This window comes from Hemicordylus capensis, chromosome 2, assembly GCF_027244095.1.
Source record: "Hemicordylus capensis ecotype Gifberg chromosome 2, rHemCap1.1.pri, whole genome shotgun sequence".
Classification (NCBI taxonomy): domain Eukaryota; kingdom Metazoa; phylum Chordata; class Lepidosauria; order Squamata; family Cordylidae; genus Hemicordylus; species Hemicordylus capensis.
Window position 1 is genome coordinate 260,997,503 of NC_069658.1, and position 20,796 is coordinate 261,018,298.

General features: G+C 45.4%; 1 protein-coding gene across 1 annotated transcript; it reads left to right on the top strand.

The window, feature by feature from the left end:
• Positions 1-12,692: 12,692 nt before the first annotated feature.
• Positions 12,693-17,551, top strand: LOC128343961 (mucin-7-like; the record flags this gene model as incomplete). Its single annotated transcript, XM_053293401.1, has 3 exons — positions 12,693-13,050; positions 15,369-15,466; positions 17,129-17,551. Coding segments are annotated over 3 exons (528 nt in total), but the record flags the coding sequence as incomplete, so codon positions are not given.
• Positions 17,552-20,796: the final 3,245 nt, after the last annotated feature.

The window sequence follows — 20,796 nt, forward strand, 5'->3', positions numbered from 1 at the left end:
ATTCTATAAGTGTCCGAAGCCAAACTGAATTTGATGGAAGTGTGGACCGCATTAATCCATTTATCAAATTCAGTAAATTTACTGCAATCCTTAAAGATTAAAAAAAAATGTCTTCCCACCACCACCAGCCCTCAAGCCCCTCCCTCACATGCAGCAGCCTCCATTAGTGCAAAGCCTTTTCCTTTTCACCAAAATGTGCCCAACTGGAATAGCAGCATCAGTAAGAGGAAAAGAGAGGGATTTGATACCCCCTCCCCTGACTTAAACACTAATTGGAAATAATGCATTTTCCAAGGGTTGCTGGGCCTTTTCTTCCTGGTGTTTGTTATGAGCACACTAGAGAAGAAAGGAAAGTTCCAGTCTCTCTCCTTCCCTTTTGCTGGAGTGCCACTGCCACGGCCTCAAGGGGTAAATTTTGGTGGAATGGAAGGAGGAGGGAGTTTGGTGATCAGCGAGCTGAGGGGGAGATAAGCCGTTATTTTTAATTGTTTTGAGCTGACATCAGGAATGGTGTGTGGGAAGCCACCCATCTCTAGTGGAAATGGCCAATGTCACTTCTTCTTAACTTTCAAAATGTGAACGTTGTATATGTCTGGAAATGGAGAATGAGATATGTGTACATATAGAAACACACTGGTCCTCTTCAGAAGTCACTCTCCCTGCATTTACTGAATGTGGAGAGAGGGAAATGGAAGTTTGGGGGAGGTTCCAAAATGGCTAGAGTTCTGAATCATGTGAAGGGACCGTCCCTGAGCTCAACACTGCCACCTTCAGACTAATGCTGACAGGGTCAGATCTTCCATGAGGCGAGGTGAAGCAGTCACCTCAGGTGGCAGATATTTGGGGCTCCAGAGAGGTGGGAAGATGCTCTCCTGCTCCTTGCTTTTTTAAAAAAAGGGAAAGGGGGAAGGGTGTACACATGAGTTTGGCATTGGGCAACTTGCCTCAGATGCACAGAGGTCTTGAGCCACCACTGAATGCTGAACATGGGGACACCCAAATGGCATAACCAGTAGGAGCAGGAGCATGGTACATGTGGATAGCTAGCATGCTCCCATTTCTCACTCCCTGAGCAAAGAGACAAACTTCTCAATACATACATTCACAAAATAATACAGAGATTGTCATCATCTTGACTGTCACCACATTCCTGGCACATACTTTAACACATATACATCCTTGCATTAAAAAAAAAACTTTTTAATAATCAGAACTGAAACATATTAGGAAATATAAACTTACCAAGTAATACAAAGTATGTGGGTTAGACCAAAGCAGTCTGGAATCTGCATATCCACCATACCTTTCCCTCATCACTCCAGAAACAAAAAGACCCATGTGTCCTGATTCCCAATCTGCACCACCTAAAATGTTCTAGTGATGAAATCCCAAATTAGAGCCTTTCATCTCCCTTTCTGAGACACATCCTCGCCCTCAGTGCCTCATCATATGCTCTACAAGTCTCTGCTTCATCACATTTCATCACAGCCCAGCTCACCCTCAATAATCATTTTTGAGAATGGAGTCACCAAGCCATCTCTGCTGTGTCCCGATGCCTCACTGACTGTCCCTTGCTTTAGCTCCATGTGATTGTCTAGTGTGGTTTGGGTAGGACTCCTAACAATACTTGTGCACGGTTTTATTTATTTATTTGTAAAATGCAGTAGACCCATAGTTAGGAATTTTGTGGTGAGGCGACTTATGGGTGGAGGAAAGGAAAACTTTGCAGAACAGCCAGAACAAAAATAAAATAAATAGCCTAATAGATTTAAAATTATTCTATTCTAACTGAGAAATTGGGTAGACCTCTACCTTCATGCTTTGCCTTACATTTCCACAAGTAAAAGGGCTAGAGATGTTTTATTTTTAAATGAATAACAAATATTAAGCGAGCCCCATAGAATACCCGTTAAAAAGGACATGCTCCCACAAGCCCCTGCAATCACAGCTCTGAAACATACGTGTATTTGTTAATCCAATGTATTTCCCTATGATGACGTATTTCCCTATGAGTTTCTCTACACAAGAACTATTCCAGAAGAAAAAATAACCCCACATACTTTGGATATTCCAAGATCTGTCATTCAGTAGTTGGTGATCTCTGATCACACCTTGCTATCAACTGGCTCATCAACAAATCAAGAACATCTACAACCTCTTCTTTCTGAGCAGACACCAATATCTGAACTCTGAAGGAAGCTATCCCTGGATATTTCCCCCTAATGTTTTTCACAATATCAAGCCATTAAAATCTTCATCACTTCCAGTAGTCGCCTGATACTGATTCCTGGAGAATCCAGGCCAATTCCGGAGGGTTTGCAACGCTATTTCCCAGCCTCATAGACTCTGTAGTGTGCAGCTTATACCAGGAGGAGGGGTAAAGAAGAATCAAATGGAAGACTGCTAGGCAATCATTTCCCCACCTCTTCCTTACAGAAACACATGTTGAAGAGAGGGACGGCAATTGTTCACTTTCCTCTGCACAGCTATGATGGCCCACTCATTCATCTAATTATTGACTAGAAGTTGACCAGAGGTTTCTCACAATGCCCATAATCCTTGACTAGCCACATGCAACCATTTTAAAATGCCAAGGTTGATAGGGGTACCTGTCCTAAGAACATAGGAAGCTGCCTTATACTGAGTCAGACCGTTGGTCCATCTAGCTCAGTATGTCTACGCAGACCGGCTGTGGCTTCTCCAAGGTTGCAGGCAGGAGTTTCTCTCAGCCCTATCTTGTAGGTGCCAGGGAGGGAACTTGGAAGCTTCTGCTCTTCCCAGTGCGGCCCCATCCCCTAAGGGGAATATCTTACAATGCTCACACATGTAGTTTCCCTTCAAATGCAAACCACGGTGGACCCTGCTTAGCAAAGAGAACAATTCATGCTTGCTACCACAAGATCAGCTCTCCTCCCATAATGATGGTAATCTAGATGGGGGTATAAAATGGGTATCAATGACCATGTAATATATTAGTTAAATAATACTAGATCATGACCCATTCAGTGTGTTCAAGATGGTGGATGATGAACCAGACACCAGTTGGCTCAGTCTTAATGAGGTCAGCAGGCCGGTGAAATCACTGCAACATTTCATTGGTCTGATGCTTGCAGCCTAACACCGTAAAGCACCTTCGGTCATTAAATACTGAGGATGGGGGGAAAGAAATTTGGAAGCATGTAACTCTGGACATGGGCAACTAGCAGGTTGTTTGTGTAACAGCTTTTGTCCAGGAGCAGTCTATCTGAGCAGTGAGATCTTAAAACTGCAGCAACAGTACAACTTAAATTTGTTGTGCACCACCCAAAGCCTTTTGATGGGGTGGTTTATAAATGTGAAAGGTAGATAGATAAACAAACAAACAAACAAACAAACAAACAAATAATGAATGGATGGATGGGTGAATAAATAAATAAATAAACAGTATGCTTGCAAGTCCACAATCACTCCTAGCCAGCCCTAGTGCCCAGTTCTTGAGTACAGAAATGTACCCAAGGGTACAGAAATGGGAGCCAGTCCTGGGCATAGAAATGACAAGTAACTTTAATGGCTCTGTGTGCCCAGCCCCAATTTATGTCCACTCTCCCCCCCAAACCCCAATGCTGCATAGCAGGCCAACACTGGTGTGTCAGTGTTTCAAAAAAACATTTTATGATATGGCATATTTTAAGGGGGGAAAGGCCACATTCATACAGGTTTTATATAAATCCTTGGGTGTGCCAAGTCCTTCTAATGGTGGCCAATAAATCATTTCCCTAAATCCACCAAGTGATTTTTCCTGATCTTTTATATCTTAAGTGGAAGAATGTGTCAGTTTCCTGTGAAAGGCATCCAAGGAATGAGTGGACAGGGTTATTTTTTCCCCTTACAAAAACACCTAGAAAGGGGATCCTGTTGGGCAAAGCATTTGTCAGCACCCAATCTTGTGATGACATCCAGAACTGGTTAGATGTGGAGTCACTTTGTTCACAGTTTGCAGAACAAAGCGTATTTAAGAGGCACAGAGGAACCCAGGAGAACTGACACTACAACCAGAGTACACCTGGAAGACAGCCACCTGCCTCCTTCCCTACTTACTCCTTTCTGCTCACCAACTTGCCAGCCATGGGCCAGACCAAGAGATCATTTGCGCAGGCTATAACGGTTCTGCTCCTCTGCATTGCTATGTGCTCTCAGGAAACAGGTAAGGCTTTTAATTTCTCCTTTCTAAAGGTCGATTGTTCCCACATTTGTGGCCTGGAGACAGAGACCACTAGGGGTGTGTCAAAGTAACAGAGCGGCTATGAAGTCTGCTTCATAAGGAAGCCAAATCAGCAAGAGGGTGAAAATGGGCAGAAGCCAGTTTACCCACTCAGTACTCCCCCCTTCCCTCCATGTTCAATGTCCTACTCTGTCCCAGGCATCCATAGAGAGCTCTTTTCTCTTTCTCCCACTACGGAGCCACCCAGTTAAATGTATCAGCAGTAGCGGCAAGCCAGACAGGAGGAAGTACTTCTTCACACCATGCATATGTGTAATCCCTGCTAACAAGGCAAAGACTCAACTGTGAAAGTCGTGTCAGTTCTTTTATATTTAGCAAATCATCCCTATTCAGCCCAGCACAGCATCTCTTCCAGTGGCTGATTGCTGGTGTGTTCTTTTTTGTATTTGGAGTGTGAGCCCCTTTGGGACATTATTTCGTTTCTTTTTGCTGCACAAACTGCCTTGAGAACTTCTTCTTGTTGTTGCTGTTGTTGAAAAGCAGTATACATGGTAAATGTTCTTAATAATAATACATGACAATTAGCTTAGGAGTTCATGGTGGAGTCAAACAAGACCTGTTTATGGTGGCATGGCAGCCTTAAAGAGGGCATCCAATAACTGTCATGCAACCCTTAGGAAATATTATCACAGTGGGCTTCAGAGGGAGGAGGAAATGGGAGAAAATAACTCCTCCCCGGTGGCGCCCAGCACTGCATTAGTCTAGGTATCAGCTAGGGAATTTGCAGCCACAAGATGCAGTGATGACTACTGGCTTAGGTGGCTTTAAAAGGGATTAGACAAATCAGTGGAGGAGTGGTCTAGTCCGGTGTCTCTTGACGTTTTTGGAGTCATGGACTGGTACATTCTTTGTGTGTAGTTTCCCGGACCAGTAGTTAGGAAAGGGGTCACCCACCCCCAGACCCACCCCCAAACAATTTTGAGCCAATGGGGGCCACTGCTGCTGAGAGCTCTGCAGAGCTCATTTCTAGGCAGGCAGCCCTCACTGCTGGGATTATGTTCATTTTGAGGAAGCAAAATGAACATAAAGCCAGCAGCAAGGGTTGCCTGCTTAGAAATGAGCTCTGCAGAGCTCCTGGTAGCAGCAGCCCCCACCGGCTCAAAATTCTTTGGGGGGGGGGGTTTAATTCACCATAGACCAGCACAGACCAGCACTCTGGTCCTCCACGGACCGGTGGTTGAGAAACACTGGTCTAGTCTATCAATAGTGATTAGCCATGAGAACTAAAAGGAACCTCCAGTTTCAGAGCACTCTATGTTCCATGTATCTCTTTGAAGTTGCATGGGAGCAATAAGCGCCCATTTGGTGCGCTCCGGCCTTTGTGCCCTGCTTGTGAGCTTCCCAGAAGCATCTGGCTATGGGAAATAGGATGCTGGACTGGATGGACCTTTGGTCTCATTCAGCAGGGCTCATGTTCTTTTGTAGAGACAGTATAATGCTTGAACCATGAGATCAAAATATGAATGGCAATGACCCTCATGGCATGATCACACTGGTGCTTTCTTCAGCCACCTCAATTGCTAGAATTCCTGCCGGCCCTATCTATCACCATCAGCTTCACAAATGGTCAGTTTGTCAACACCAGTGTGTATCTGATGGCAGCTGGTACACAGCATCACTTCCAGGAGTTGGGTGACTCTTGGGCAAGAGTCTCCCTTCATGCTGGAAGAAGTGGGGCACACAAACTGAGAATCCTCTTGTGCGACCTCTGACCTCTCTGGGTGAGCTTTGCTAATATCAGTAAACGATCAAAAGGTTGAAAAGTCAGTCTCTGACCTTTCTGGGTGACCAGTACTGATGGAGCAGCCAATCCTTTGCCAACCATCACCATCTGGCCTTGGTACTGCTGGGATTATTTCCAAGAGTAAAAAGCATGTTTTGTGAGCTGTAACATTTTAACAACCAGATAAGGAAGAGCTAGCTGCGGTAGCAACTGGCTCCTCTGTGCTTTCTACGCAACGCTCCTCTTCTTTCTAGACAAGGAAGCAGAGGGTAGGGGAGTATACTGTAGCTGACCCCTGCTAACTGAGCAAAGAGACACCTTTTAAAGTGGTGGTTCTCTTGTATTTCACACTGGGAGAGCAACTGGTCCTCTCTGACCCCAGCAGAGCATCGGTGGTTGTTGCTGCTGTCTACTTTGTGTTTCTTTTTAGAGTGTGAGCCCCTTGGGGACAGGGAAGCAACTTTATTATTTATTTTTCTATATAAACCACTTTGACCTTTGTTGAAAAGTGGTATATAAATATTTGTAGTTGCAGCTGTAGCTATAGCATCTTCTCCCCACCAGTTGCTTCTCCACTTCCTCTTCCAGAAGACGGGCGCACGCATGGAGATGATGGAGGAGTTGCAGCACCCATGGAGAGCATACCTCAGTGAGGAGGGGGGGAAGGAGAAGAGAAGGGGCACACTCCAGCAGGGCAAGGGGGCTGTAACAGTGGGAGTGAGGCAGGAAGAATGGTGCCCATGGTGCTAGCCATCCCCCACCTCTGCCACCTGAGGTGACTACCTCTCCATGCCTCATAGAAGGGCCACCCTGGATGCATGCCATAAGCACACACAAAAAGGCCTGTCCTTGCCCCAAGGAGTTTACAATTTGCATTTCACCAGTAGGGAAGGCAGCAAAGGTCAGGGAAGGAAGGAAGAGGAACAAACAGCAGACTATTTGAGAACACTTTGAATTAGACACATAATCTAGCTTCCTTGAAAGTAGGTGTGTTACTTCCACAAATGTGTGCTCCCAAACCTGCATTTGCAAAGATAACACAAACACAGGAAGGCATTGATAGGGAAGAATCAGTGGGGGAGAGATGGATGCTGGCAGCCCCTGATCATTCTGTCCTGCAAAGTCCCTCCCCAGCCACTGCCCCCACAACTCAGGCTTATTTCCAGTCTCGGATTTCAGGTGAGGGGGAAATTATTCAACTATCCCGAGGAGCCTTTGCAAGGGACAATCAGTGGGAAGGGGAAGGATTAAGCACTCCCTCTCGCCGGTCTTCCCTCCTATAAATGCCCTTTTGCCCCAGCAAATATATATAGCATATAGTTCCACTTTGAACTCAAGCAGAATATGTGTTTAAGTGGAAGTTCCTTTTTGATGAGGGTTTTCCAGCAGCCAAATGGCTCTTCTTTTCTCTCATTTATGCAGTGCAGTTGGTATACAAGAGGCTGGCTTTGTAGTCGTCATTTTTATCCTTACCCTCCGAGGTCACCATCAGTCCTCTTGTCACGAAAGACAGAGGGGTTGTCAAGGCCATTCAATGAGTCTAGGGAAGACCATAACTGCCCATCACTAATATGCAGAGGTCCAGTAACAGTCCATATTTTGGCATATATTGAAGTCTCTCATCCAGGTGCATTTCACACCAGTAGTTGAATACTGCATTATAGGCAAACCTTGTTATACATGGCACCGCTTTTTGCCACGGGTGGCAAAAAGGCACTGTGGATATGAAAGGGTTAAAACCCATGTATCCACTGTTCCTAGAAGACCGGAAATGACTATGGAGGTCATTTCTGGCTGCCATTTCAAGGAGCAGAGCCATTTTGTAGCTTTCTGCATTTAAAAAAAAAGATATTTTTTTTCCTGTGATTTTTCACAGTTCTGGGGGGCATTTCAGGGGTTGGAGAGGCATTCCTTGACACATGGAGACCCTGCGGAGCACAGTACTGTAAATACTTTCTGCTACTTCACTTTCTTCTTCTTCTTCTTCTTCTTCTTCTTCTTCTTTGCTGTTTTCTGGTCATTTTTCATTTTTTTAAAACTCCCCCACTTTCTGGAACCTAACCCCCATTTCCCCATAGGCATAATGCCTCATTACTCACGGTTTCATGACTCACAGTAGTAGGTAAGGAATGGAACCCCTGCAAGTAATGGAGTTTGCCTGTGTATTGCTGGACTTAACATGTGACCATCAGAACTTTGGTGTTTGAATTACTGCTGGTAGATCTAGCAATAGTTCATTGCTGTTTTCTCTTGGATATTTGCAACAAGAAATGGTCTTGCAACAAGAAATCTAATTGGTTATGGTTGCTTCTTCTTCCATATTTTTATTGGATGCCGATATATTTTAGTAGTAGTAGTAGTAGTAGAAAGGCAGTACCCAACCCTAAACTTAGACAGAAACTTTAAACCAGCGAAACTAGTAATTTTGCCTGCTGGCCAAGATTTTGTTTTGGCTCACCCTTTGTGCCAGTCAACAGGTGATAATTTAAAATTTGTTAACACCCAGCAGGCCAAAATGTTGCAGTCCTACTGCTAAATCTGGTTTTGCAGATATCACTGTACAAGTTGTACATCCCACTCTCAAGGGTGGGAGAGCAGCCGGGGACCATATAAAGTGGCTCAGAGCTTCTAAAAGGTGGTGAGAGGTATGACTGAAGCAATGAGAAAAGAACTCAGCTGCTGATAACAATTTTGTTGCACTTTCTGAAAGGAATACAGGAAATTCGAGAATATTGTTGTCTGCAGATCTGCCATCTATGAGCAGAAGTCTGCCAGATTAAAGACTTAACTCCCTTCTTGAAGAAATCTAACCTCAATTTTGCCTCTGTTTAGATCAATTTTCATCTTTACTAAATGTTCCTAAATAGGGACCGTGGTACAGCTCTAGTTCAAATCAAGTCAAAGTCAAATCAGCAAAAAGAGCACCTGACAAAATCAATTCTAGGTATGATGATCAGCTGTACAGCTGTTTGCCTCTAGATGGGATCGGGGATGTGCATCCCCATCCCTATCAGGAGATCCACTCAGGCAGTTCAACGGAACAATGGATGAGCACTGCAATGTGGAAACATAACCACACCCAGATAGGTTGTACAGCAGGGCTGCTTCTGTGAGTGCATCTGGATCTCCCTTCCTGGAATGTGGCAAAGGCTTTTTAGCACTTAAGGGTGTTCAAGAGCTACTAGGTCATTGTACTAATTAGCACACTGTTAATTAGCTACCTAAATGGCCCACTTTTCAAAGTGTTTTGTTTTTTAATTTAACCAAATATCACCAAAGCTCAACGCTTTGCAAGACCTCTGGTTTTGCAACATGTAGATAAGCCTTTGATACCACGGAGCAGCAGATAGCTCCCTAGAGAGCTCAGATCTGAAGTTCTGCAGAAAAAGCAAGAAACCTAGCTCAGCATAGGCAAATGCAGAATACTGAAGACCTAATACTAGCCATGTTTATTCAGAATCAAGTCCTACCGAGTTCAATAGCACTTACTTTCAAATAAGAACGCCATGCAGACTGATTCTATGTGTGTTTGCTGAGAAGTGAGTTCCACTGAATACAATCAGACTTACTCTCCAGTAAATGTGCATGGCCAACATCATTGAGCTCAGCAGGATTTACATCTGCTAGGATTTGGCTGTGTGGCTGCAATCCTAATAAACAAGTTCCAAAGAAATAAATCACACTGTACTCATTGGGGCCTAAGCAGATTTCTAATTGCTTAGGAAAATCCATTGTTCTACATTAAAAGTTTGGCAATATGAACATCTCATATAATTTTGCTCTTAGCACAATTCAAAAAGCTGAATAAATGCAAATGTGCATTATGATAATATATGGAGCGCTAGTTTTCTAGGATTTCGTTTCATCATGGGTGAAGTAATAGGGATGGGTCAGGGCGGAGACATCTCCAAATAGGGTCTAAATCCCTCCTTTTTAGATTTGCAAATGTTGGCTGGTATGCATTTGTTCTATGGAATCCAAAGCGCAGTTGGATTTACAATGAAGAACTTTTTTTCATTCATTACATGGAACTACGATGAAGTCCTGGAGAGAGGACATCCAACTGCTCTTTGGGTTCCATAGAGCAAATGCATACCAGCCAACATTTGCAAATTTATACAACAGGGAGGAGCAAGCTTTAAAAGAAGCAGCTTGCAAAGGGAGCACAACCCCAAGAGCTTCTATGAGCAACTATAGCCGAGAAACTGAGTCATTAGCTAGGTTAGGATGTCCCTAGTTCAAATCTTGCCTCTGCAGTGAACTTATTAGGTAGTTTTAGGCACGCCACTATTGTCCCTCCCTTACAGTGCTGTAGTAAGGATGACTGAGATAATGTATGTGCAGGGGCTGGGCGCTTTCCAGACTAGCCGCTTAAAAGAGGCTAAATGCCTCGTTCAGGCAAATTGCAGTAAAAATGTAAATCCTGCAGGGGGAGAAGTTGCGAAAACTAACAACCCGGAAAAATGGGACCTTTTTTACACCAGATAAACAACGTCATTGCACTAAATCGCCATGATCAAATTTGAAGCAAGGTATCCAATATATGAAACGACACCCTGCGGTCAGCATCAGAACTGCGGTGTCACAACACAGGAAGTGTGGAAGCACACTTCCGAGATGCATCCTGAACCCGTTTTAGAGTCTAATCTGAAAAGCGCCTTGGAGAGACTATTTCAGGATTATGTCTGAGCTTCACACAGGCCAGCAGGGAGGAGAACTGCAGATACAAGGAAGCATAGAGGCAAAGTCAGGGAGATGCAAAGGATAGTTTCTGTGGTTCCAGGCAACAAATTCCAATGGAGCAGATTCTACAAGCTCAGTTCCAAAAGACAGTACAGAAAATAACCAGCCAGATCATTAAGTGTCAGTGGGCTTTTACCAAGAGAGAGAGAGCAGCCTGCACTCCCTACTCCTTAGATAGGTGCTTCCAGGTCTCTTTAAATGGGATGATGATCTCCCACCATTGACAGCTGTGCTGCCTGCCCAAACAGCGTGCTGTGGCATACTAGTGTGTCTTGAGACATTGTCCAGTATGTTGTGCTGACTCACTCTGAATCAGCTCCAAAAGCAGCAGGGGGCTTGAACTCCCCTCTTTTGGAGCTGACCCGTTCTCTTATGCACTGGGGGGATACCGTATTTTATGGACTATAAGACTCACTTTTTTCCTCGAAAAATATCCGCCAAAATTCAGGTGCGTCTTATATGTTCTAACAGTTTAATATGTTAAAACTCTGAAAAACTGGATTAAAATTAAGGTGCGTCTTATAGTCCGTAGCGTCCTATAGTCCGTAAAATACGGTATGTCCTTCCCAGTGGGCACGTCACCCCTCGGAGGGATGTGAGGGGCAGCTATGAACAAGAATAAAGATGATATAGGAATAAAGAGAAGGAAGGAAGTGAAAATGAACAAACAGTGTATTGGGGGCAGTGTGCCCCCCTTTTAAATGCAAGTGAGCCTTGGGATGAAAAAAAGTGGAAACCACTGATTTAAGGTATAACTGCTCTCTGGTTTGGTAAGCTTCATCTGAAGCCCAGTCCCGAGCTTCCACTCTGGGTTGGTAAGGCACACAAGACTTGGAGAAATGGTAATGCCCCGGTACTTTTGTGGCAGGGGCATTTCTGAGAGCCAGAAGAAAAATGGAATATATCAGGAACCTAAAAGTGATCTATTGTAAAGCACAGATATCCCAGGGGGGGCTGCTATGCCCCCAAAGGATCTGGGACTGGGCCCAGATCTTCGTGGTACCATAGCACCACAACATTTACTTTACCTTTAAATTTCCGGGGCAGGGCCACCACTTGTCCGTTGCCGCTGGACGCTGCTGCCTCAATGGCGGCAGTAAACCTACCTCTCAGTTCTTGAAAAGCCAGCTTGGAATTGATGCATGCACAGCTGCCACCTCCCTGCTCACTTTTTACACACCTACGGCATGCTGTTTAGCTCCAGAAGGAGCCAAGAGGCCAGGCAGAGGAGCTCACAGGCACCCCCGAAACATTTGGGGTCCTGCCCCCGCCCCCGTGGTGCCACTGGAGATATTTCTGCAGGGAACAGCTTTGAAGGAAACTGGTTCAAATGAGGATTTTGAAAGCAAAGGGTGAATGACTTCAGCTAGGCAACAGGGTGACTTGACAGCTGTTCTACCTGGTTCACAGGCATTAATTGCCACTTCTTTCTCAACAGCTGCACAGTTAACAGGAGGTGGCACCTTAGCGGATGGGTTGTCAACGCTACTAGGAGGAGGAACATTAGGAGGTACTGGAGGAGGAATATCAGGAGGTACTGCAGGAGGAACAGCAGGAGGCACTGGCTCCCTCGATGGCTCTCTCTCACCACCAGGAGGTTCTCTCTCACTACCAGGATCAGGAGGCACTGGCTCACTCGGTGGCTCTCTCTCACCACCAGGAGGCTCTCTCGCACTACCAGGAACAGGAGGCACTGGCTCCCTCGATGGCTCTCTCTCACCACCAGGAGGCTCTCTCGCACTACCAGGAACAGGAGGCACTGGCTCCCTCGGTGGCTCTCTCTCACCACCTGGAGGCTCTCTCGCACTACCAGGAACAGGAGGCACTGGCTCCCTCGATGGCTCTCTCTCACCACCAGGAGGCTCTCTCGCACTACCAGGAACAGGAGGCACTGGCTCCCTCGATGGCTCTCTCTCACCACCAGGAGGCTCTCTCGCACTACCAGGAACAGGAGGCACTGGCTTACTAGATGGCTCTCTCTCACTACCTGGAGGCTCTCTCTCACTACCAGGAACAGGAGGCACTGGCTCCCTCGATGGCTCTCTCTCACCACCAGGAGGCTCTCTCGCACTACCAGGAACAGGAGGCACTGGCTTACTAGATGGCTCTGTTTCACGACCAGGATTGACCACAGCAGCCCCACTCACCGTCTCGCGGCCCTCCATCTCAGTACCAGGGTTAGTTGTAACAAGAGCCCCTGGTGCTTCTACTGCCCCACCAGCAGTGGTATCAACCATAGCCACTCCTGCTGCCTCCACTGCTGCTCCAGTGACTTCTACTGCTGCTCCAGTGACTTCATCCACCACCACGACAGCAACAACTGGTAAGTGCAAAGCTCATTTCTTGAGAAAGGAAGACTACAACTTGGCATGGCCAACAGCTGACATGTGAATACCTGCAAGTTTTCCCAATACTGGCTTTCAGCCCCCATATACGGCAGGGATTTTCAAGGAAGTTGGGAGAGGTGTGTGGGAGGGAAGTGCACCTTTCTCAAGACCAGCTCCAGGTTTCAGAGGGCTCTCAAGAAACTGCCCTTCATGAACTCCCTCCTTGCTTGGGCCCCAAAGAGTCACTCCATCACCACCAAGGCTATGGGCAGTAAGTGGTTTCAGGGATCAGTAGTGAGCCCTTAGAAGGGCGTGTGTCCTAGCAGTTGCCTAACAACAACAGCTCCTGGCACCAGCCCTGATCTTTATGGTTACCTCTTCTTCTTAGTCTTCTAAGGCCTGGTCTACACATGCAAGAGAATCCTGAGGTAGCAGAGAGGAATGCACAATTTCAGCTTACTGGTGTGGGATAACATTCTTGAATGCTCCTGAGTGTGCAAAAATCCTCCCAGAGTCCCAGCAAATGAAAAAGTAGTACATCCAGAAGAGAGGTGCTAGCCCAGCCTGCTCTGCTTGCTGGCAGTTTTTTATGTGGGCAAACAGTCAAAAAAGTGACCCCTCCCCATTCAGCCTGCCATGGTATGGTCCTTGCTAGCACCTTAGAGCTCTGTCACCTCATTCAGCTGCATGAGTTGGCAAGGACTGAGATCCTTCCAGAGGAAAGGAATGTATAGACCCAGCCTGCCAGAGCACAAAGGACAAGGTTGCAGATGAGGAAATAATATCCCCCCCACCCCAACCCCCCACATACACCTCTCATGATGAGTTTTGGAAGAGTCCAACTGCTGGAAGCAAGTCAGTATAGCAACATTTTGTAAAGACCTTTTAATTCAGCCCTTCATTTGCATCCCGATGAAAGAGATCTTTCACTAACTTTCCCCACATTCATTTTCTACCAGCTATAACCATCACATCTGTTTCATCCACTGTAAATACGCTCTCTCGTCAAGCACTGCAACCAGGGTTCCCTCTTTAACAGGGATTCCCAGACGTTGTTGACAACAACTCCCAGAATCCCCAAGCAAAAGCCATTGCTGCTGGGGATTCTGGGAGTTGTCATCAACAACATCTGGGGATCCCTGTTAGAGGGAACACTGACTGCAATCACAAGTAAGATTGACTCTAGTCTAAAGCAAATCAAGGGGAGAACTCAGGCAGGGCCGTCACATAGGAAAATATATGAAACTGCTTTATACCAAATCAATGGGGGGTTCCATTGGTGCATCTAGGACAGTATTGTCTACATTAATCAGCAGGGTTGCCGACAGGGGTCTTTCCTGGAGATGCTGGGTATTCAACCTGGAGCCTTCTGCATGCAAAGCCGCTGAGCTGAGCTGAGCTGGATTAAAAATAAAACGACTGCTTCTTCCAAATTAAGCTTCTCTTGCAAAGGCAGTCTTAATGCCATATGTAGTTTAGTGTGATCTCTAAGGTTCCTGAGAAGGGTTATCCTTTCCTTCATCATCATGTTTATTTGCGGTCAGGTTATCCTTTCCAATTTGTTTAGTCCTGGCTGTTTGTTCAAAAGGTTCCCTTTTTGTGCAGACTGCCCTTTCACTAGGATCCTCATGATCAAAGTCCCTACTCCTGTCTTCTCCAGAGAAATTGTCTAGCTTTAATGTAGTAAAGTAAAGTGTACCATCAAGTTGGTGTTGTGTCCTGATGCCCACAGAGCCCTGTGGTTGTCTTTGGTAGAATACAGGAGGGGTTTACCATTTCTTCCTCCCGTGCAGTATGAGATGATGCCTTTCAGCATCTTCCTATATTGCTGCTGCCTGATACAGGTGTTTCCCATAGTCTGGGAAACATATCAGCAGGGATTTGAACCGGCAACCTTCTGCTTGTTAGTCAAGCATTTCCCCGCTGCGCCACTTAGCGTACACCACATCTTTTGTAGGCGTAACATTATAGGATCACTGGGGGCAGCAGGACCAATCTCTGAGTGAGCATAAGGTTCTGGCTAAACCAGACCACCCACCTCCCATTATACTCCCCCACCTCACTCACATTTGCCCTTTGCGCTGGCAAAGTACTGCCTATAATATTATGGCTACACCAGCACAGTGTTAGACTGGTGCAACAATGACATAATGCCAGCATAAATCCACTCTGCTGATTATTTTTGGGCTCTGCAAGCACATGAGGACTGAGTAGCAATCCTAGGTTTGTCTGTCAATCTGTGGTGTGTAGATATATGGGCACTGATTGCCTTCGACTTTAATCTCTCTCTTTCTCTCTCTTCCCTGCCCTACAGCTGATCCATATCATGTATCACTTGCACCTTGGGCCATTGCCCTGATTGTTCTGGGCTGCTTAATTGCAGGCATGTTGCTTGTTGGAGCTATTTTTTTAGTAAGTATCTGGTTACACCTTGCTGCACAAATCACCATGGGGAAGGGAGAATGGGGAGGACGAGAAAGGAAACCGATGAATGATTCACTCTAAGTGCGAGAAAAAGGATACTTCAACTCCAGGGGTGCTGCTGCTGTCAGTCCAACCTAGGTCCATATGTGAATCAGTCCCAGGGATGATGACGACAACAACTACTAACTATGACCATTACTAAAATTATATTTCTATACCACTGTGTTCCACAAAGACACTCACAAAGTGATATGCATAGCAAAAAGAATGAGAAATGGGTTCCCTGTTCCAAATGGGCTTACAGTCTAACAGGAAGCACAAGGGAGATACCAGCTACAGCCACTGGGAGGGATGCTGTGCTGGGCTTAATAGGGACAGTGGATCTCCCCTTGCTAAGTATAAGAGAGCCACCACTTCAAAAGATGCCCTACCTTGCCCGGTTATATGTGAGTGGTTCAGATACATCACAATGGAAAATGTGCATGAGTTTGATCCCTTCTCTCTAGAATGTCCTATTTCTCCCATTATGCAGAAGAAATTGTATGTATTTGTTACATATATGTATATTATACATTTAGCCTTTGGGTTTGCTGTTAATCATGCCAACCAACTAGTATTTTACTGTTCCAACAAGTAAAGCTGTATTCTGTCTGCCAGGCTCTATGACCACCTAGGCTGTCATATGATGGCCAGTTCTAACATTGACCAATCAGATTCTGCTCTGGCTCTTCCCTTGACCTGCTGGGATTTGCCTTAGACCCAGTGATGGAGTCAGTATTTTTGAAATCAAAAGTTGGCAACCATTTTTTATGACTACAGGCAGACCAACCAATGAACTAACTTGTAAAGGATATAAAGCCTTGCAGGCAGGGGCATAGCTATAATTGAGCGAAAGAGTTCAAAAAACACGGGCCCCCAGCTCCTGAGGGCCCTCTAGCTCCACCCCTCCCTATTTTCTTCATTATCCCCCTCACTCGGGGGGGGCACCAGAGAGAGGGATGAACACGGGCCCCCTCTCCCCTAGCTATGCCGCTGCTTGCAGGAGATTCATTTATTCATTCATTTATTACATTTGCATTGGACCTTTCCATTTAAAAAAAAAATAAAAATCCACAAGATAGCTACATCAAAAGTAGATACAAGATATAAACATGTGGCCTAAAATGTTTAAATATACCAAAATAGATAAAAACAGCTGATTTTTAAAGCATATTCTAGTTTAAATCTGGCCAGATGTCATGCCATGCCAAAAAGCTCTTCAGAAAAGCACAGTCTTGACCATCCATCTAAAAGCCACCAGGAAGGGAGTGCAGTGCATAATTCTGGGGAGGGAATTCCACAGTGTTGATGCTACCTTCAAAAGTACTTCATATTGCCACCCATGGTCCACCAAGCTTTGGCTGGAGTGAGTACACAGGGCAGGAGAAACATCTCATTACAGAGGTAAACTCATAAGAGAGAAGATAGTCCTTCCAGCAGGCCCAGGCTAGTAAGGGCTTTGATTATTGTTCCAATATGAATCCTGAATGAGGTGGCAGGATCAATAGGTGGCAGGGTTCCCTCCCATCTCCAAGGTGAACCATTTCCATTAAGTGCTTGTAAGATGGTGAGCATGACTTGAATTTACCAGATCTTTTTGGCTTGTTCCAGATCTGCTACTGTCTGAAGAAAAGCAGCCCACGACAGATCACCAACATGGGAACTTATGTTCCGAAGTGCTAAATTTTAAGAAGGCACACAATGGAAATAGTGTAACCAGGACAAGACATATTGACCAGGACCTCTTCAGATGCTGCTGCTTCCCATCCACAGCTGCTGCTGCTGCAGTTGCTGCTGCTATTTAAACGAACATCCATTCAGGGTATCCTAAATTCTATACATAGTAGGGCTTATGAAAGACTGTGAATTTGCTTGCAAACAGGGCATGATGATCCTTGCTGGACATCTGATATTTAGAGGCATACTGCCTCTGAATATGAACGATCTGTTCTTAGCTCTTGTAGATATTGACTGATAGAATTTTCTGCCATAAATTTGTCTAATCCTTTCTTATTACCCCCTAACGTACTATTGTCTGCTCTATAGAACTTAACTATTGTCTCTGTATTGTCTGTAAAGAGGTAGGAACAACAGAAGGGCATTCTTAGATCAGAGGCTGACTGAAAAAACAAATCAACAGGAATGGATAATACTCCAAATCAAGGGTAGGCAATGCCCAGCTGATTAAATAAATGTGTTTTGAAGTTGTCTTCTGCTTGTTAACAATTAATTAAAGAGATATGAAAAAACTAATTAAAGAGATATGAAAAAAATGGCAATATACAGTATTGTGTACAATTTTATTTTAGGAAGATTATAACAGTCCCTACCCTCGAGGGCAAATATAGTGAAATGCAGATAACTATATGTTTATTAAACTTATAAGGCTCTCCACACAAGCAGTATGGAGAGAACGGGGAATGAGAGAAAGCAGAATGGGGTTTGCGGGGAGAGCGGGTTTGGTCCACTCTCCCCGCACATTAGCAGGAAGCCCTTCCTGGGTGGCTGGATTGGCTGCCAAGACAATTACTGGCTCCATCACGGAGCCAGTTGGGGCAGCGGGGTTTGGGGGCCTCCTGGCCCCCAGAAGTCCCAGAATGACCCACGCGAGTGCTCTTGGCATTCTGGGGAGCCCACTGACATGGGAAGGCTTGTTGTAGCCTCCCGGTCGGGGGTCCACTTGTGAGTCGCTGCGGCACGGAGCCGCGCTATGGTGACACATGAGCAGTTTACCCACTTTTTGGGTGTTCCTGCACCCGAAACCCAGGTTAAGTGGCTATGCAAGAGGGTTTGCCACCATGCCGCCACCAGGAGCCGTGAAGCACCTGGTGGTTCTCAGGCACATTGGGATCTGGGCTTGGCTCCCTTAGCGTGAGAATAGCCTCTATGATTAAGAACACCAACAAAGTTCATGCAAAGAAGCATTGGGATATAAATGAACAATTAAGTAAGGGACAGTTTGGTTTCAGGAAATTCATTCATTCATTCATTCATTCGATTTCTATACCGCCCTTCCAAAAATGGCTCAGAGCGGTTTACACAGAGAAATAACAAATAAATAAGATGGATCCCTGTCCCCAAAGGGCTCACAATCTAAAAAGAAACACAAGACAGACACCAGCAACAGTTACTGGAGCGAGGTACTGTGCTGGGGGTGGAGAGGGCCAGTTACTCTCCCCCTGCTAAATAAAGAGAATCACCACGGTAAAAGGTGCCTCTTTGCCAAGTTAGCATTTCTAACTTGGTAAGAAATGAAGAGGATGAGAGAAGCAATTCTCACAATCCCAATATTGATAAAAGCGAAGGCTTGTGCTTGGGAAAGACACCTACAAAGCCTGTGTTGTCCTAAGAGAAGCCTTCAACAACCTGGGCTAATATAAAATATTCACTGTACTGGGGAGAGCGGAGGAGACTATGAGAGCAAAAAAGAATATGTGTTTCATACAAAAACAAAGGGAACTATAATTCAAGCAAATTATTTTGAAAAAAGAGCCCAAATAGAAATGAGTTATCTGCCCAGGGTCCTTTTAGCTGTTCCCTGTACTGTTTAATATATATTTATAGGAGATGCAATCCATAAAATACAACTAAATAGCATTGTAAGAAAAGCAGAATCATTTCTTTAAATAAAAAAATAAAATAAAATTCAGGCTTGTGCACACTTATTTGGGAGTAAGCCCCATGGAACGTAAGTGGACTTACTCCTGAGTAAACATGCATAGGGTTGGCCTGTCAGACATTACAGTAAATGAGATGGAAATAAGCCAGTTATGTTTTGAGGATATCCCAGTAAAGCCAGATGCAGAAGACAACCTGCATTTGGTGTTACCAAAGATGAGAAACCATCTTTTGTTAAGCTGATAGATTGCTAAGAGGCCAGGGTGGTCATATGATGTTTCATTTATGGGAGCTAATCATAGAGATGTTCTCTCTCCATCTTTTGGAATGTGACAGGAATCATAGTTTGGTAAGGTGACATCTTCCAACTCGTGAGAAGGAACAGAACAGTAGTCTAGATATAATTTGCAGTTTGAATTTAAAGAGAATCAGACTGAGACTGCAGGTTTGGAGCTATGAATTGGATGAAGGTGGATCATCTGGGGCTGCAGGAAACTCTTTCTAGTAAACTGATGGATTTTCTGCCTGCTAGTGATGTCTGCTTCTGCTGTGCTCTGTATATTTGTAAATAAACAGACATTCCCAAAGCACCATAAGCCTTCAGTGCTCTTTCATCCCAAAGAAACAAAACTCAGTTGTACTGGACAAAACCCTGGAAGTCTCAGGGACTTGTGACTTGTGGAGCAATATTAACAATATTAAATATTCTGAACAAATGTCCAGAACTATGGCCTAAAAAAAAAAAGAATAAAACAAAGATATTAATGACAAATAGGAACTTAAAAGCACAAGAACAGCCCTCCTGGATCAGGCCCAAGGCCTATCTAGTCCTGCATCCAGTCTCACACAGTGGCCCACCAGATGGTTTTACAGACAGGGCTGTTACCCTGAATCTCCTCCGGAAGAGAGCGCGTTCACACACCAGCCAAACTAACCCAAAGTCCATTGGAGATCTTTGGATCTTTGCTTGCAACCCCAGCTGTCACACTGGGGGGGGAGGGGGGACCCCAGGAATGCAGCACGCACTTGCGCACTGCCTCCCTGATGCTCCAGAGGCCGGGGCACCACACGGCAGTGCTCCCCTTCCCCCTATCCCTGGAGCTCCCCAGCAAGCCGCGGCTGGGCTCGGGAGCACCTGACTGAAGCCGCCGCTCAGCTGGGCAGCAGATTCAGCCACCCAGCAACGAGCGACTGCTTGTGTGCAGGGAGAGCGGGCTTGACCCGCTCTCCCCGCCAGACCCCTCCCAGCTCTATGCACCAATCTTGTTTAGAACCTCATAGGGTAGCACTAGAGAGGAATGTAAACTGTGAAGAAGAGGCAGCAATCAAGCAAGGGCACATATTCTAAGAAATTAGGCTGGTCCAAGGCAGTGTTCCCTCAAACACGGATTCCCAGATGTTGACTACAGCTCCCATAATTCCCAGCCAAAGGCCACTGCAGCTGGGGATGCTGGGAATTGTAGTGAACAACATCTGGGGATCCCTGTTAGAGGAGTCCAAGGTATGACTGGAGGGGAAAATGGGAGGAAGAAGAGCAAATGGGAAATCTAGGCGGTTACATAAAGCAAATAAACATGGGGTGAGGAAGACAGAAACATGGCTTTGAATACACAAAAGAGAGGACTAGTCAAGGATCTAGCTATGGATTTTTATGCACAGGA